General features: G+C 41.7%; 1 protein-coding gene across 1 annotated transcript in view; it reads right to left on the reverse strand.

Moving 5' to 3' along the window:
• kirrel3a (kirre like nephrin family adhesion molecule 3a) overlaps positions 1-15066 on the reverse strand; it is a 309684-nt gene that overhangs the window by 66706 nt on the left and 227912 nt on the right. Inside the window, exons 5-6 of the mRNA XM_033645731.2 lie at positions 14627-14777; positions 1962-2067 (exon numbers count right to left, since the gene is read on the reverse strand). Coding sequence (XP_033501622.1) covers positions 1962-2067; positions 14627-14777 — 257 coding nt within the window. The remainder of the gene's footprint in view (positions 1-1961; positions 2068-14626; positions 14778-15066) is intronic.

The raw sequence follows: 15066 nt of genomic DNA on the forward strand, positions 1-15066 counted from the left end.
GCAGCTGATCAGGAAAAACTCCCCAAAAAAACCCTTTAACGGGCCAAAAAATGGTAGAAAGCTCAGGAAGAGCAACTGAGGAGGGATCCCTCTTCCAGGACGGACAGACGTGCAATAGATGTCGTACAGAACAGATCAGCATAATAAATTAACAGTAAGGTGTCCGTATGACACAATGAGACAGAGAGAGAGACAGAGAGAGAGAGAGAGAGAGAGAGAGAGACAGAGAGAGAGACAGATGCAGGACAGATGGTAATGACAGTAGCTTACAACAACATTAATGAAAGTAATAATAATAATTAATATTAATATTACCTGCAGCCTATTAAACATTATTCCACTCACATGACATGCAGGAAAATTAATGATGGGCAAATGTGTTTGTGTATGTGTTTGTGTATGTGTGTGCGTGGTGTTATATCACTCGAGCAGCTGCACATTGAACAGCCACACATCACCGACAGTCCGCTGAACACTGCAACGGGTTGTGAATGAAATAAACTTAATTACAACATGACAGTCTTGCACAAAATATCATTAACGTTACTCTTTGTAGTCACGTAGGCATGTGAATTATAGCGTTTCATTGCAAAGAATGCATGTAACGGGTACACTTGCGCTGTTTCTCCGCCATCTCGTTCAAATGAGACAGATGTAGGGGGCGGGTATTTATACGTCAGAGCCTCAAGCTGAAAAAGACTTCCTGTTAGGAACCTCCCGTGTTACCTTACTCAACGCACCTAACAGATCCCTCCTAACGCCTAACGCTAACTCCTTACTGGCAGGAATAAGAGACATGAGACGGCCTTAAAGATGGCGGAGCTCGAACGACTTCCGGTTCAAGTAGGGAGTTAGGAGTTAGCAGTATAAAATAAGAGACTTGGGACGTACCCCCTGTTTCCCCCAAACGCTTTCAGTATGGAACCTTTGGAAACAAAATTAACCCTTCGGACATGGTACCTAGACCCTGGTGTTTCCACTGCAAACAGTACCCTTAAATGTGGGTGGGGTTGTTGTCACTCACTGCTCTGTCCAGCACTCATTGTATTTCCTGGCTCGTTATATACTAGTCCATACCCATTGGTAGCTTTGTCACCTTCTACCTATGCCAGTCCTCAATGCCTATGTGCAGTTTCACAGACCACGTCAGTGAGAAGAAAAACATGGGGACAGACAGAATTCGGCCACAGGGGGAGCCACAGTGATCGGTTGAATTTTAGCCATTTTTAAGCATTCTTCTGTTGTTATAGCACCACCCAGTTGCCAATTACAGTTAAATTTCTCCAGTCACCTTGAGGCATCCTGTTCTACATATCTACCAAGTTTAGTAAAAATCGATATGGCAGTTAGGCCTAGATAAGAAATTAGCTCTCTAGAGCCCCCATTTTGTTTGAACGGGTCAATAATGGAGGGGTCCCCTCAGATTATGTGTGGTTGTATGCCTACAAAGTTGCTTGGTGATCGGTGAAACCCTTGAGATGTTATACACCCTTATGTGATGAGCCACGCCCTCCGCAATATTCATTGCCTTATAGAAGCTCAGTTTTAGTAAGTTTTCCAACTTTTGCCAAGAGGGAACTTTAGATATTGGTCCCTAGATTATGTTCACTGAATGTCATGCAGATTGGTCAAACTTCCTAGAAAGAGATCGATTTTAAGTGTTTTTCAAAAAATTCAAAATGGCAGAAAATCTATATAACCGGAAGTTCTGGGTTCTTGAGGCAAATTTGTTCCTCATGAGGAGAGGCATCTCTGTGCAAAGTTTCATGTCTCTATGACATACAGGACATGAGATATGCCCATTCAAAGTTTGCAATTTCAATCGGTTGCCATAGCGCCCCCCTTTGGCCAATTGATGTAATATTGCTTCATCCGCATCCTCCCATGACCCTCTACCACTGTGCCAAATTTCACATGGATTGACCAAGTCAGTGAGGAGTGTGGTGTGTGGTGAAGCTAACCTGTAGTAGATGACAGGCGGGTTGGCTTTGGCAGCACAGTGGAATTTGACCAGATTTCCCTCCAGAACAGGCTGCGGCTCCACGGTGAGGTTGACAGTCGGCAGGTCTGAGAGAGGAGGGGAGATTATAAAAGGAATGAAGGACAAAGCAGCATATGAGGGCTTGATGATACTTTTAAAGTCATCAGTTGCTGTGGTTCATAAAAAGGTAAAATATTGCACAAGGCCCCCTTTTACTTCAAGTCATCGATAATTTTCCCTGTTTGTTGATTCTTCACGGGCCGTGGAGGCACACAAGAAAAACTATATTTCTTTACAAGCTCAAGGTAACACAGTGTGAGTAACTGAAATACAAATGATCATTTGGGGGTGAAGTATTCCTTTAACATAACAAAACAAAGCCTCACAACAAAACATCAACACCAACAAAAGCCACATTTCCACACACAAACAAAAACCCAACAACCTTTTTTTTGTTTTGAGAATCAAAGTCTGGGACAAAATAACCTTCCATTGCACTGTGAGTGAAATGCCCTTTTAAGTACAATATAGCAGTTTCAAAGGGAGAAAGCCTCAGTTCCTGCTGGTTGGGAAAAAGCATCTTGCTTTTAGTGCAAATACAAAATACAGGTTGGACTTTTGCACAACAGGCTGTATTATTCATTGTGATCAACTCGGCTAAATCAAGGCTGCCACCCATAAGAATGAAAGGTGCAGTGCTAGGCATTATCAAACACTCCCACTCAGTGGCTCACAAAGTGCTTAAGTGCTTTTGAGGTGTACAGTGAAGGCCCTTACTGAGGTGTCTCTCCAAGTTTCAGTGTAGTTTCTCACATGAAAAACTTCCTGATCTTTGATTCCACCAGTACAACTCCCCTGCAGTCTGCGGTTGACTTCATTATCAGGAATGTGACTTACACTGTTGGCAGAAATTTTCATTTAAGAAATGAGAGTTCTTTTGTGAGCCACAGGAGGATTACGAAGAATCTCAATTTATGTGGCGTCAAACGCAGTATTTCAAAATTTAAATGATAGTGGATTTACTAAAGTCTTTCATTGTTCTCTCAAGCAACTACACGTTGGGATATATGTTGTGCTTTGTTTGTTTGATTGACTGATTCATTTAGCAAGTACTTGGGGTTGCCCCACGAAACTGAACTGAAATTATGAAGAATTGTGAGGGTGGTTATGTCTAAATCATACATAAGACTTGTAGCTCTCTAATGTCCCTTAGTTGATTGTTTGATCTACTCAAAGATATGGCTTTGTGTCTGCAGGGATACTGAATTTTCTCAAATAATGGCGAGGGGTGCGGTTCCCACAAACAGAGGCTCGTCCCATAATACAAAAACACGGATGAACTCCAAGTGCCTGTCATGTAATGTACATGCTAGTCTCTATATACAAACTCTACATTCAGTGAATGTAGAGTCTGTAAGCAAACCCCGGAGATCTTGCCTCTGGAAGAAGAGCGGAAGAGCCCTGGTTTCCAGTTTTAGGCTGTTTGTAGTCTGCGTGATATTGACCAATCACGTTTGAGCCGGCTGCAGCTGTTGCCAGGTTAAACGGTCCATGCGGTGAACTAACGAGGCGGAACATAAATGGTGTCACTGCAAACTCTGAATCCATCGCAATGGTTCAGCATATTTACTTATATATAAACGGAAGTCGGAAACAGAAATTCGCCTCCTCCGCCCAAATCAAACTGGAATGCCAAAAAATCGGGGGTCTGCCCCCAGAGGCTGTATCGCCATCTGCCGGAAGTCAGACGCCGAATACAGCCGATGGGTTCTGAGAATGTGTATATGTTAACTAAGCGTAATGATCATTTCCATCACTTTAATTTTATAAAACCAACAATGTAATCATACTATTTAATAATTATATGTTGTATTTTATTTACAGGTGTCTTTCACAACACTCATGGTCACCTTAGAGGCAAAGACAGAGAAAATGGCGTGATATTGTGCTGTTCTGGTTACTCTTTGACTCTTCCCCCTGCATTACAGCAAGCTCTTTTGTTTGGTATAGTCATAGTAAAAAGGGTGATTTTGCGAGAATGGAAATCTGCCTCCCCTCCTTGCTTTACAAAATGGCTATACGACATAGTTTTTTGTCTACATCTTGACGAAATTCGGTTTCCTCTGTTTTGCTCCCTCATCAGGTTTTCTAAAATTTTATTTTATTGAACACATCTAAAGGATGAGGAGTCAAGCTGACTAACCACATTGGACTACTTCCTTGCATTGGCCTCTACACTGTGCTTCCATCTGCCAGGACACTAGGTCTCCATTGGACCTTCCGTGACCACCCATGGTCTTTACCCCATGGACGCTATCTCTCTGCCTCAACCCACCCATCTTATCATTTCTTGTCATCATTATTATTACTACTAATACTACTACTGTTATTACTGTTACTATTATGTCCGTAAAGTAATGCAAGGTGAGAGGTGGATGGAAGAGGAAGACCTGAGAGTGTGGGTGGGGATGTGGATGTGCAAGAGTTGGGAGCAGTATAGAGGAGCTGGGCTGTGGATGGCCTTAAAGGCAAGGAGTAAGATCTTAAGGTCAGTGCTGTGTTTAACTGGGAGCCAGTGAAGCTGCTGAAGGACAGGAGTGATGTGATTAATGGAGGGGCTTCTGGTGATGATGTGAGCAGCAGAGTTCTGGACCAGCTGAAGTTTGTAGATGGACTTGAGAGGGAGACTAAAAAGGAGCCACTTACAGAAATCAATATGGGATCCAACCAGGGTGTGAACAAGAATGGCAGTACTGTGCGGTGTGAGGGTATGGGTGAAGGCGGTTAATATTGCGTAGATGGAAGTAAGTATTTTCAACAAAATAGGAAAATACAGACAGAGGGCAGAGTCTCTGCAGATAAATACACTGCCATACACTTCTAGTGGGTCATAAGTGATGATTGAGAGAGATTACTTCTGTATAAGTCTACATGGACAGGACGATCCTGCATAGTATATCTTTAAGGATGCATGCTTCAAAACTAAAGCAACAGGTTAAAAGTGTTTACAACTGAGTGCTCACAAATTTCAATTTAATTACTTTGCAACAAAGTTGCTATGACTTGATTGGACAATAAACATTTCATTGCTTGTGTCTGACCTTCATCCACATTGGTGGTGTTAATTGTACTTTTGGAGAGAACCCTAAAAGTCCTCAGGAATAGGGCTGTAATGGATTGTTTATTCATGCTGAACCGAATTGACGCACATAATGTGGGACCAAGGTTCACAAGTGTGAGTTATGCCCCAAAACTTTCAGCTGCATGGTGTTTGCAAAATAAACTGAATGGGCAGGAGGGTTGGTGGATGGATCCAAGAACGCCGATATGCACACGGGACAGTGGTGTTTGCATCCCGTAAGATTATAAAGCCAAACCCTGTTTTGTTTTTTCCTAAACCCAACCACCTGCACCTAAACGATAAACTTCCTATGAAAACAGAAGTGTATTTTGAAAGAAGACAATGCATGTAACAGGCAGAACTTGACACGGCATCCTAGAACGTCAACAAACAATACACCCAGGCTAGACATGGAAAGTCCATGACCAAATGTCGATAAGTGACAAGGTCAGAGTGAGAATGTGTTGATTCATCAACTTAAGTTCTAAATCGCTCTGGTTGGCATTGATGGAAATACGATACCCTGGCGGATGCGCTAATTTTAGCCCCTTTGCAGGAGCGATGTTAAGACATGACACTACAAAATACCGTCCGTCTCCGCCTGAGCAGCGGTCGAACATTGATCAAAATTTAGTCTGCAGTGAGTTTGAGAGAGAAAAGAAGTAGCCGCTATGACATTTTAACTGAATTTAATGCTGCTTTACTGTTTACTAACCTGTTTTCTGTCCCATCGTGACAGTGAACATGACATACCAGGAAAAAAAAAAAGCAGAAAGGCGTACTCATGTACTGTTCGCAGAGCCATGTACACAGCTCTGGTCTATTGGCAATAGGAACACTGCCTATCACAGTGGTACCCAACTAGTGGGTCATGGTCCAAAAGTGGGTCACAGGCCCATTCTGAATGGACCACAAGTGACTTGAGAACGTTTTATTTCCCAAGTACAGTAACTTTCTGGCATGGAGCTTTCATTCTGAAGAGCTGTCCCCTGCTGTAGAGCGAGTGGCTAATTGGCAGCTACTTGATATAGACAGCAAACTAGCTTGATGACATGTCCAAAAGCAAATATGACACTGAATGTGTTCAACTGTGTGGACCTCGAACTAACGACTAAGGAGAAATCTGGACCACGTGGCTGTACCAGTTGGGAACCACTGGTCTATCATGATTTTTAAAGGGTTTTCCTGCATTTAAAAAAAACAACAAAAAAAAAAACACATACATCCTAATTTTGGTGGAAAAAGGGTATAAGTGTAACATTTCCCCTGATGCACAAGGTTTATTATTTAGTACTGTATCTTCAATTTTGTAGCATAAGAGATACCTTTCAGTTTTATAGCCTATTGTGACCTGGTGCCTTTTAGGAAAGTGTCTGTCTAGTCTTTTTATAGTAGAATACAGAAATGTTTGAAATAATCCTTATATTAATGATAAAAATAGTTAATCAGTGGCCAAATGCTACGTCAGCCTCCAGCAGGACTGTGTGTGTTTTTGATGTGCACTGCTGTCTGTTCATGATAAATGAAAAGAAATGTATCCTTAAGCTTTGGGTTTTTTTATGCTTTACTAAACTGCACTAAATCCCGACTCCTAAACTGGGGTTTAAACAAAATCTTTTTGGTACCATTACCCCTACTTAAAGATAAACCGACTGCAGAGTGGGACTCACTGAATACTTGGATCTCAGTAGGTATATACCATATGTGAATTTATATGAAGTGACTGTAAGCCCAGGGCTAACAGACTTGTTAGCCTTGGGCTAATGGGGGTATTAGCCCAGGGCTGAGATTTGAGTGAAAAGTCCTCGATATGGCTGCAGGTTTGTAGCCGCCACTCTCACGGCTCTGTCAGTTTGATGCATGTACAGATGCACACAGCACATCAGCCCCAGTTAGGGTTAAGGTCTGAGTCCGATGCTGTGACGCTGACTTGTAAGCCTGGAGACATACCCTCTAAAATAATGGTAATCAATCTTCCTGTCTTTATTCGAAACGAAATGGAAATATAATATCAAGAATGATTTTCATCTAGTGTCCTTTCAGATGTTATTAAGACTACTATTAGAGCAATGTTTCTAACAATAAAAGACAATAAATCTGTACTTAATAATATCTTCAGTGATCCACTTCTCTTAGACTCCAGACACAACTGTGGTTTGTTTAGAGATCCTCTCCTAGCACAGTGTGTAATTAACTTTTGTCTGTGGCTTTCATCAGCACACACTTTGGAGCTTGAGCAGACTCTAATAGAAGTCCACCCAGAACAAAGAATGTAAAAAGTGAGACTCTGTCACTGAAATCAGACTCCTGGGAGAACCGTGTGATAAACCACACTCTGTTCTACTTGAGTGTGGCTCTACTTTGGCTATGTTACATTAGCATTTTTAGTATGTGTGTCTTTTTGGTGCCCACGGGGACCTTTGTGGACACACCACTTCTGCATTTGGCTATTAATTATCAAAGAAAAATGCATTATCTAGCCCACGCTCCTCCTCTTTGTGCAATTACCTTCCAAGCGTCTCCCTTTCTTACAATTACCCAGGGACAGAGTCCGCCTCTTGGCTCCTCTGTGCCCTAACTCCTACAGCTCATTGTAGGCAGAGGAACCACAGGAAATTAAAGGCCCTCTGCAAAATAACAAACTTTTTTAATTGCTAGACCTGATTCTCACCATGTTACTCCGGGTTCAGAATTAATTGTGATGCAGTTCAGATTCAATTTACATAACACAGATCTTCCATACATATGTATTAGGTGTGGTACTCACTAGCTGATTACTGTACTGTAGATATAACTGCATAGATCTGTGCTATGTTTACTGTGTGTAAATGAAAGGAACATTAACAATTTGACGCCTTACCCAGGACATAGATTAGACGACTGATATCATTTTCATACCTGCATGTTTAACAGTTTTAGCCTAACGTAACAAAAAGACTGGTCGAAGGGGAATCTGCTAACCTTTACTAAAAGAGAAAATATGCTTTTCCCAACAGCTCCAACTTGTCTTATTTACATTTTGGTTATTAAGGTTTTGTCCAGAGTTACCACATCACCACAAAACTGGCACCTTGAGGACTTCTGAGGTGTTACTGTGCCCAGCAGCAGTTGTTCCTCAGTAATTAGCTCCAGTTCGCTGGAGTCATCTGCTCGCACAGCAACAGCTCCTTTTCCATCAACACACAATACCTCACTAACACATGTTTGGAGTTGTTGTAAGGCACCGCAGATGAGAAAAGTAATTTGACACTAGCACCTTAGATAAATGTTTGAAATGTGATACTCGACTAGTAACATGTCTTGGTGGTGTGAGAAAATTAGAAAGACTTGGGAGAATATTGAAAGGTGGATTTCAAGAACTTGTGATTGTGTAGTAGTTTTCTCACTAACAATTTGTGTCTTTCAAAATGTTGGGAAAATAAGATATCCAACGGTATGACTTTTTTTTTTTTTTTTACTTGTCCTTAGTTTAGCATGTATACTTCAGGAATGGTAAACTGTAATGAAATATTATCTGTGTATTAAAAGGACAATGTCCGAAGAAATAAGTTGACAAGACACAGAGCCCAATCTATGAAGTTCTGTTGAATAAGTGGAGCTGCAAAGTCACACAGCATCCATGATCCCTCAGGAGCCCTGTGTAGCATGTTTATCCTGTCTTGTTTATCGTGTGATGTGTGCATGTATGTGTGTGTCTATGTCTGTCAGCATGTATACAATAAACATGTTTATGTATAAGCTTGTGAGGGTGGGGATGCAACATATCATGTGATGACAAGTATTTATGTAACACACCAAATATGTAACATATTATATTCACAACCATGTTCACTTGATAAAAGAAAGACAATTATATATAGGCTACTAGTCCATACCCATTGGTAGCTTTGTCACCTTCTATCTATGCCAATCCTCAATGCCTATGTGCAGTTTCACATAGATTGACCACGTCAGTGAGTAGAAAAATGTGGGACAGACAGAATGACTGACTGACAGAATGACACACTGACAGTTTCCGTGATTATGTACAGCATACCATACCATGACTTAGTCATATCAAAAATTAGGAAAAACGACAACATTGGGCCACAGGGGGAGCCACAGCGATCGGTCGCATTTTAGCCATTTTTAAGCATTTTTCTGTTGTTAAAGCGTCACCCAGTTGCCAATTAGAGTTAAATTTCTCCAGTCACCTTGAGGCGTCCTGTTCTACATATCTACCAAGTTTAGTAAAAATCAATATGGCGGTTAGGCCTAGATAAGAAATTAGCTCTCTTGCTCCCCCATTTTGTTTGATCAGGTCAATAATGGAGGGGTCCCCTCAGATTATGTGTGGTTGTATGCCTACAAGGTTGCGTGGTGATTGGTGATGAGCCACGCCCACCACAATATTCACTGCCTTATAGAAGCTCAGTTTTAATAAGTTTTCCAACTTTTGCCAAGAGGGAACTTTAGATATTGGTCCCTAGATTATGTTCACTGAGTTTCATGCAGATTGGTCAAACTTCATAGGAAGAGATCGATTTTAAAGGGGCAAAAAGCGAAATCGTTTCACCGCTAGGTTTGCTGTTGTGCACTGCCTGTAGACCAAAACAGAGTGTGTCATGAGCCACACCTCCCTCTACCTCTGCTCTCAACCCCCACCCCGCCACCCCCCACTCGCCTTGTCTAAACTTAGTTTAGCAGTTAGCAATGTCTTTCACTCACTTTCGGTCTCTGCTGTGTTTAGCTATTCCCCTGCCTACTTTAATGATGATGTCACCTGTAATAAATGTAATATATTTGCTGAGATGGAGACGAGGCTCAGTGACCAGAAGAGCTGGTAGAAGCGCTCCATAGCTGTAAGTTACTCCAGTAGCTGGTGGCAGCCGACTCGGTTAGAGCCATTGCTGGATCCCGGCTAGTGCTAAAACCGGGAGCTAATGCTAACGTTCCACCTCTTCTCTGTGAGTGAGAGCGATGTTTTAGCCTGGCTACATTTTACAATGCTAAGTGCAAATGTTAGCTGGGCTGCCGGGCTACTCACCTAACACAACCGTAACGCCTGACCCATTGCTGGGACCGAGCCGCTAATAACTCAAGCCCCGAATATTAACCCATACTACAATTGTAACATTAAATTTAATTGAATCGACACAGCGACATGTGCCTAATGTTACTGTAACACTAATTAAAACAGACATTTGACTTTATGTTGTTACTTAATGTACCATACCATGACTTCGTCATACCAAAAATGAGAAAAAAAACCCAAACATTGGTCCACAGGGGGAGCCACAGCGATCGGTCGCATTTTAGCCATTATTAAGCATTTTTCTGTTGGTATAGCGTCACCCAGTTGCCAATTACAGTTAAATTTCTCCAGTCACCTTGAGGCGTCCTGTTCTACATATCTACCAAGTTCAGTACAAATCGATATGGCGGTTAGGCCTAGATAAGAAATTAGCTCTCTAGCGCCCCCATTTTGTTTGATCAGGTCAATAATGGAGGGGTCCCCTCAGATTATGTGTGGTCGTATGCCTACAAAGTTGCGTGGTGATCGGTGAAACCCTTAAGATGTTATACACCTTTATGTGATGAGCCACACCCACCACAATATTCATTGCCTTATAGAAGCTCAGTTTTAGTAAGTTTTCCAACTTTTGTCAAGAGGGAACTTTAGATATTGGTCCCTAGATTATGTTCATCGAGTTTCATGCAGATCGGTCAAACTTCCTAGGAAGAGATCGATTTTAAGTGTTTTTAAAAGAATTCAAAATGATGGAAAATCTATATAACCGGAAGTTATGGGTCCTTGAGGCAAATGTGTTCCTCATGACGAGAGGCATCTCTGTGCAAAGTTTCATGTCTCTACGACATACGGGGCATGAGATATGCCCATTCAAAGTTAGGAATTTCAATCGGTTGCTATAGCGCCCCCCTTTGGCCAATTGATGTGATATTGCTTCATTTGCATCCTGCCATGACCCTCTACCACTGTGCCAAATTTCACATGGATTGACCAAGTCAGTGAGGAGAAAAACGTGGAACAGACACACACACAGACAGAGTTTTCCTGTGTTTCTTGAATGCCTGCTAGCGTCTGGCAGCTGGTCCCTACTTTTTTATAAAGCTTCAACCTCACTGTGCTGTGGGGGTACCCACCTGTAACGAATAACAACAAAACAAACAAAATCCTAAATGACTGATGTTGAAATGATTGAGTTGGTTTTTTTTTCCACCTGGACCTTTATGCTTTGCCATTTCTCCTATAATCATCACGCTGTAACCTGTGACAGACTGTTATGCTACAATTACTATCGCACATTCACATATATGGAGTTTTTTGTCGAGCCACGAGCGTCACGTAGGTTTACATTACCAAAGGTTTATGACAAGTTTACTCGACGACCTGGACCCCTGTGTGCGCACAGCAAGAGAGGAGATGGAGAGACGTTGTGCTGCTGCCAGGGGAGCTGCTGAATGAGTTCACTCTGCAGGGGCGGTAACTCGCTGTAACTCGCTAAAAGAGTCAGAGAAGTCCGGGACTGTTTACAAAATATTTAGGATGCCCAGGCCGAACGCTGCCACAGTTTTCCACTGCAGAGCTGGTAATAATTTCGCTTTCAGCCATGTTTGTTGTTGCCATGGGTAACAGTATGACATCTCTGCCAACAAGCTGAAGCATCACGATATGACTTTTTTAAATGATATTTAAAATTATACCGGTATTATCATGATTGAGATGATATGGCACACCCCTACTGCATAGTATATCTATAAATGTTGATGCTGACCATATGACTTAAAACGTTCACTGACCAGTCATTTGGTTTTCCACCAAATTTGTTACAGGAACCCCTCCATAAAGAATAAGATGGTACCTATAAATGTTGCATGACAGCAGAGAGGCACCCAACACCCATGTGTTTGTTTTTGTTTACTCTTTTCTTTCTTTCTGTACGTGTTTGAGTAATTAATACATTTCTTCGGTGAAGTTTTGCTAGCTTCCCTCCTTTATCTGAATGTATCTTGTAACCCTTTAAATCCTATGGATGGGTAGGCACGGTGGTAAGGATGGAATCAGAAGACTAAGAAGAGGAACGGTTGAATTGAAGTCACATATACATGTTCTGTATTTATTTTTTGTGGATAAAGACATTGAATACAATAAAACACATTTACAATATATCAAATATTGCAATATGTCATACGCCTGTATTGACTACAGCATTATTTAACTTTTTTTTAAATTCATTCAGTCAAAAGAAAAAAAGAAAAATCATTGCCTCTCTGAGCATAATCCAGCCAGCAGTTATGTCTGCCACTTCAGTGTAAGTGGGATAATATTTAGTACTAAGTAAAGATAATTTTAGACAGGGTTGGCCTTATCTTTGCACTAAACATACAAAGATGAAACTCAGGTTACCCCTCAAGGTAAAAGCTGAGCTTGGCAAGAATGCCTTCCACTACTGTACCTCATAAAAGGAATGAATTACAGAGGATTTTATGATTTCAGACCGTTTTTTCTTTTTCTCTGCCGTACCCAAATCTCTCTCTCTCTCTCTCGATCTCATTGAGATTACATGATTATATAAAGGTTATATGCCAGTCTTCTCTCATAGCGTCATATAAGAAAGTGTACTTTCCAAAATTCCTTTAAGCAGCACTGATGTTTAAGCAGTGTTGAGTCAGGTGTTGATTTTATTTGAGAAATATGTCATTCTTCAGTCCGTGACGTTTGAAAGGCAAATTATTTAAGCAGTGAAGTGCTGATCCAACAAGGTGGAAAGTTTTATATTTAAGCGAAAAATACACTGTCACATTTTCATATTCAATTTATAGTTAAGATGAAAAACATCAGCAGTGTTTATTCACATCTTGTGTTTGTGTCAGTAGCAGAGAAACAATGCAGGAGCTGCTTTATTGTGTTTGCCCAGCATGTCTGGACTGAAGCAGAAATATCAATGTGGAAATTAGAAGCTGTCTGGAGCTGTAATGATGAATATGCTGAGTGCCCAGTATGCCCAGTTACAGCCCAGGTGACCAGTGGCCATCCTGTGTGGGAGCCAGAGCCCCAGACTAACCCTGTGTGTTTGCCTGTCCTCTGCCTGCACTGAAGGCATCCTGCCAGTGCAGTACAGAGTGTTGGCTGCAGAGTGGTTCTGTGAGACAGCAGCAGCTGCCTCCCATCAATATTAACAGCCAGTGGTTAACATTGGCTGCCCCCAGTGGTGAGGTGCTGTGCTTTCTAAGACCCCCAGGAGTCTGTACAGCCTCTCCACCTTGACAGCGCCATCATCACTTATTCATCCAACACCTGTCACCCCCTTCTCCTACCCCCGACCGTCAAACAGCGGAGCTCATGAGCTCATGGCTGCCTTTCCAAACTTGCTGAATTGCTTCTTTGTGTTTTAACAGTCCCTCTCCAAACCCACCTCACCCAGTGAACACCCTCACCTCACAGCTATACAGTATGTGCATTTTAAATGGAACAAAGAGTGCATGTTTAAGCGCTTGGCTCAAACACTGCATAGGGAATGATTTAGCTTTGTGTGAAACACTAACGGCACTGCCGTTACTCCAAACAGCCCTTACTTTGCTGTGGAGGCAGCCTGGATTGGCTGTTTCCTGAAGATTGCACATTTCAGTGACTTTGGGGGTGTTTGGAGCGCTGTCAGTGGAAGCCAGGGAGCTCTATTACCAGAACTGCCGCTATAGTTCAAGGCCGCCCAAACACACAAGCGGAGGGGTACTGTTGTATCAAACATTTGTTTTTCCAACTCTTGACTTTCCATGGAAAATGGTGCTGCCATTGTTTTGGTACGACAGAAGGATTAAGGGCCATTCTTACTATAATCAATTAGCTTATGCGTCTCAGTCTGTCCAAGCTGTACCCTACCAGCTCCCATTCCTTCTGGATGGCTAAACTGAAGCGGAAAAAAGAATGCATGAGGAGGAAGAATAGATCCGTCCAAAGAAATGCATCTCTGAATAGCATTTTCTGCTTTATTAGTCATACTTAATAGCTTTGAAGAAGCTGTGAGAAATGTTAAGAAAATCCATAACTTGCGGAAAACAGATTTTGTCATCAAATAATATCATCTGAAAATTTAATTATTCATAGCGGCGCCTCATTTTCTGTGTTTGGATGACACTGTGAAGAGGCAGAGAGTGAAATAGAAAAAAAAAGGCAGGAACAAAGCACACTTTTTTTATATAAATGATACACACTGTCATTGGCTGAGAACATACTGTACCATCTGTAATCATCTAATTATCTTTGCCATTGTGTTCCCAAGCTTTTCCCCACTTTGCTGCAGATTTAACTGCAGACTGAGTTTCCTACAGTGTTTTGTGGCTGTATTAAAACACCATTAAAGAGACTAGTCACATTATGCTCTCGCCATTAAAAGGTGTAAGACACAGTATAAATTATTAGCCTGCAGATGGTTTTACATCCCATCCGATGAAGCAGGAAGAAACTGAGTGAGAGGAGCGTATTTCATCTTTTGCAAAGTTGACGTTTAACTGATTTTACTTACGCTGAATGTCGATTGTGACGGTAGCATCTTTGCCATTCGGGGCTGCTTTGTTCGAAGCTCGGCAGGTGATCTGCTGACCCGACTCGATGTTGGAGGGAGACAGATAGAGCGTGCTGACTGTGCTCTCCCTCTTGCCATCCCGCAACAAGGTCTGAGGAATCAAGGACAAAGGAGAGAGAAAAGTCATATTAATGTATTATCCATCATTTCATCAACAGGAAAATAAACACACAGAATCTTAGTAATGGTCTGTTTGACCTTGAGTTCACGGAATCATCATTTTACTTCATTTATGTTTTTTAGGGAGCAGTGAAATTGTGTGTCCCTCATTGAATAGTTATTTTTCTGAGGAACCGATTTTCAGAGTGGATGTTTGGGGCATATTTTAAATAGCTGGATAAATTATTCATTCTGCGGAGAAACCTGAGTCGTTTGCAAAT

Source organism: Epinephelus lanceolatus, chromosome 11, assembly GCF_041903045.1.
Source record: "Epinephelus lanceolatus isolate andai-2023 chromosome 11, ASM4190304v1, whole genome shotgun sequence".
Lineage (NCBI taxonomy): Eukaryota > Metazoa > Chordata > Actinopteri > Perciformes > Serranidae > Epinephelus > Epinephelus lanceolatus.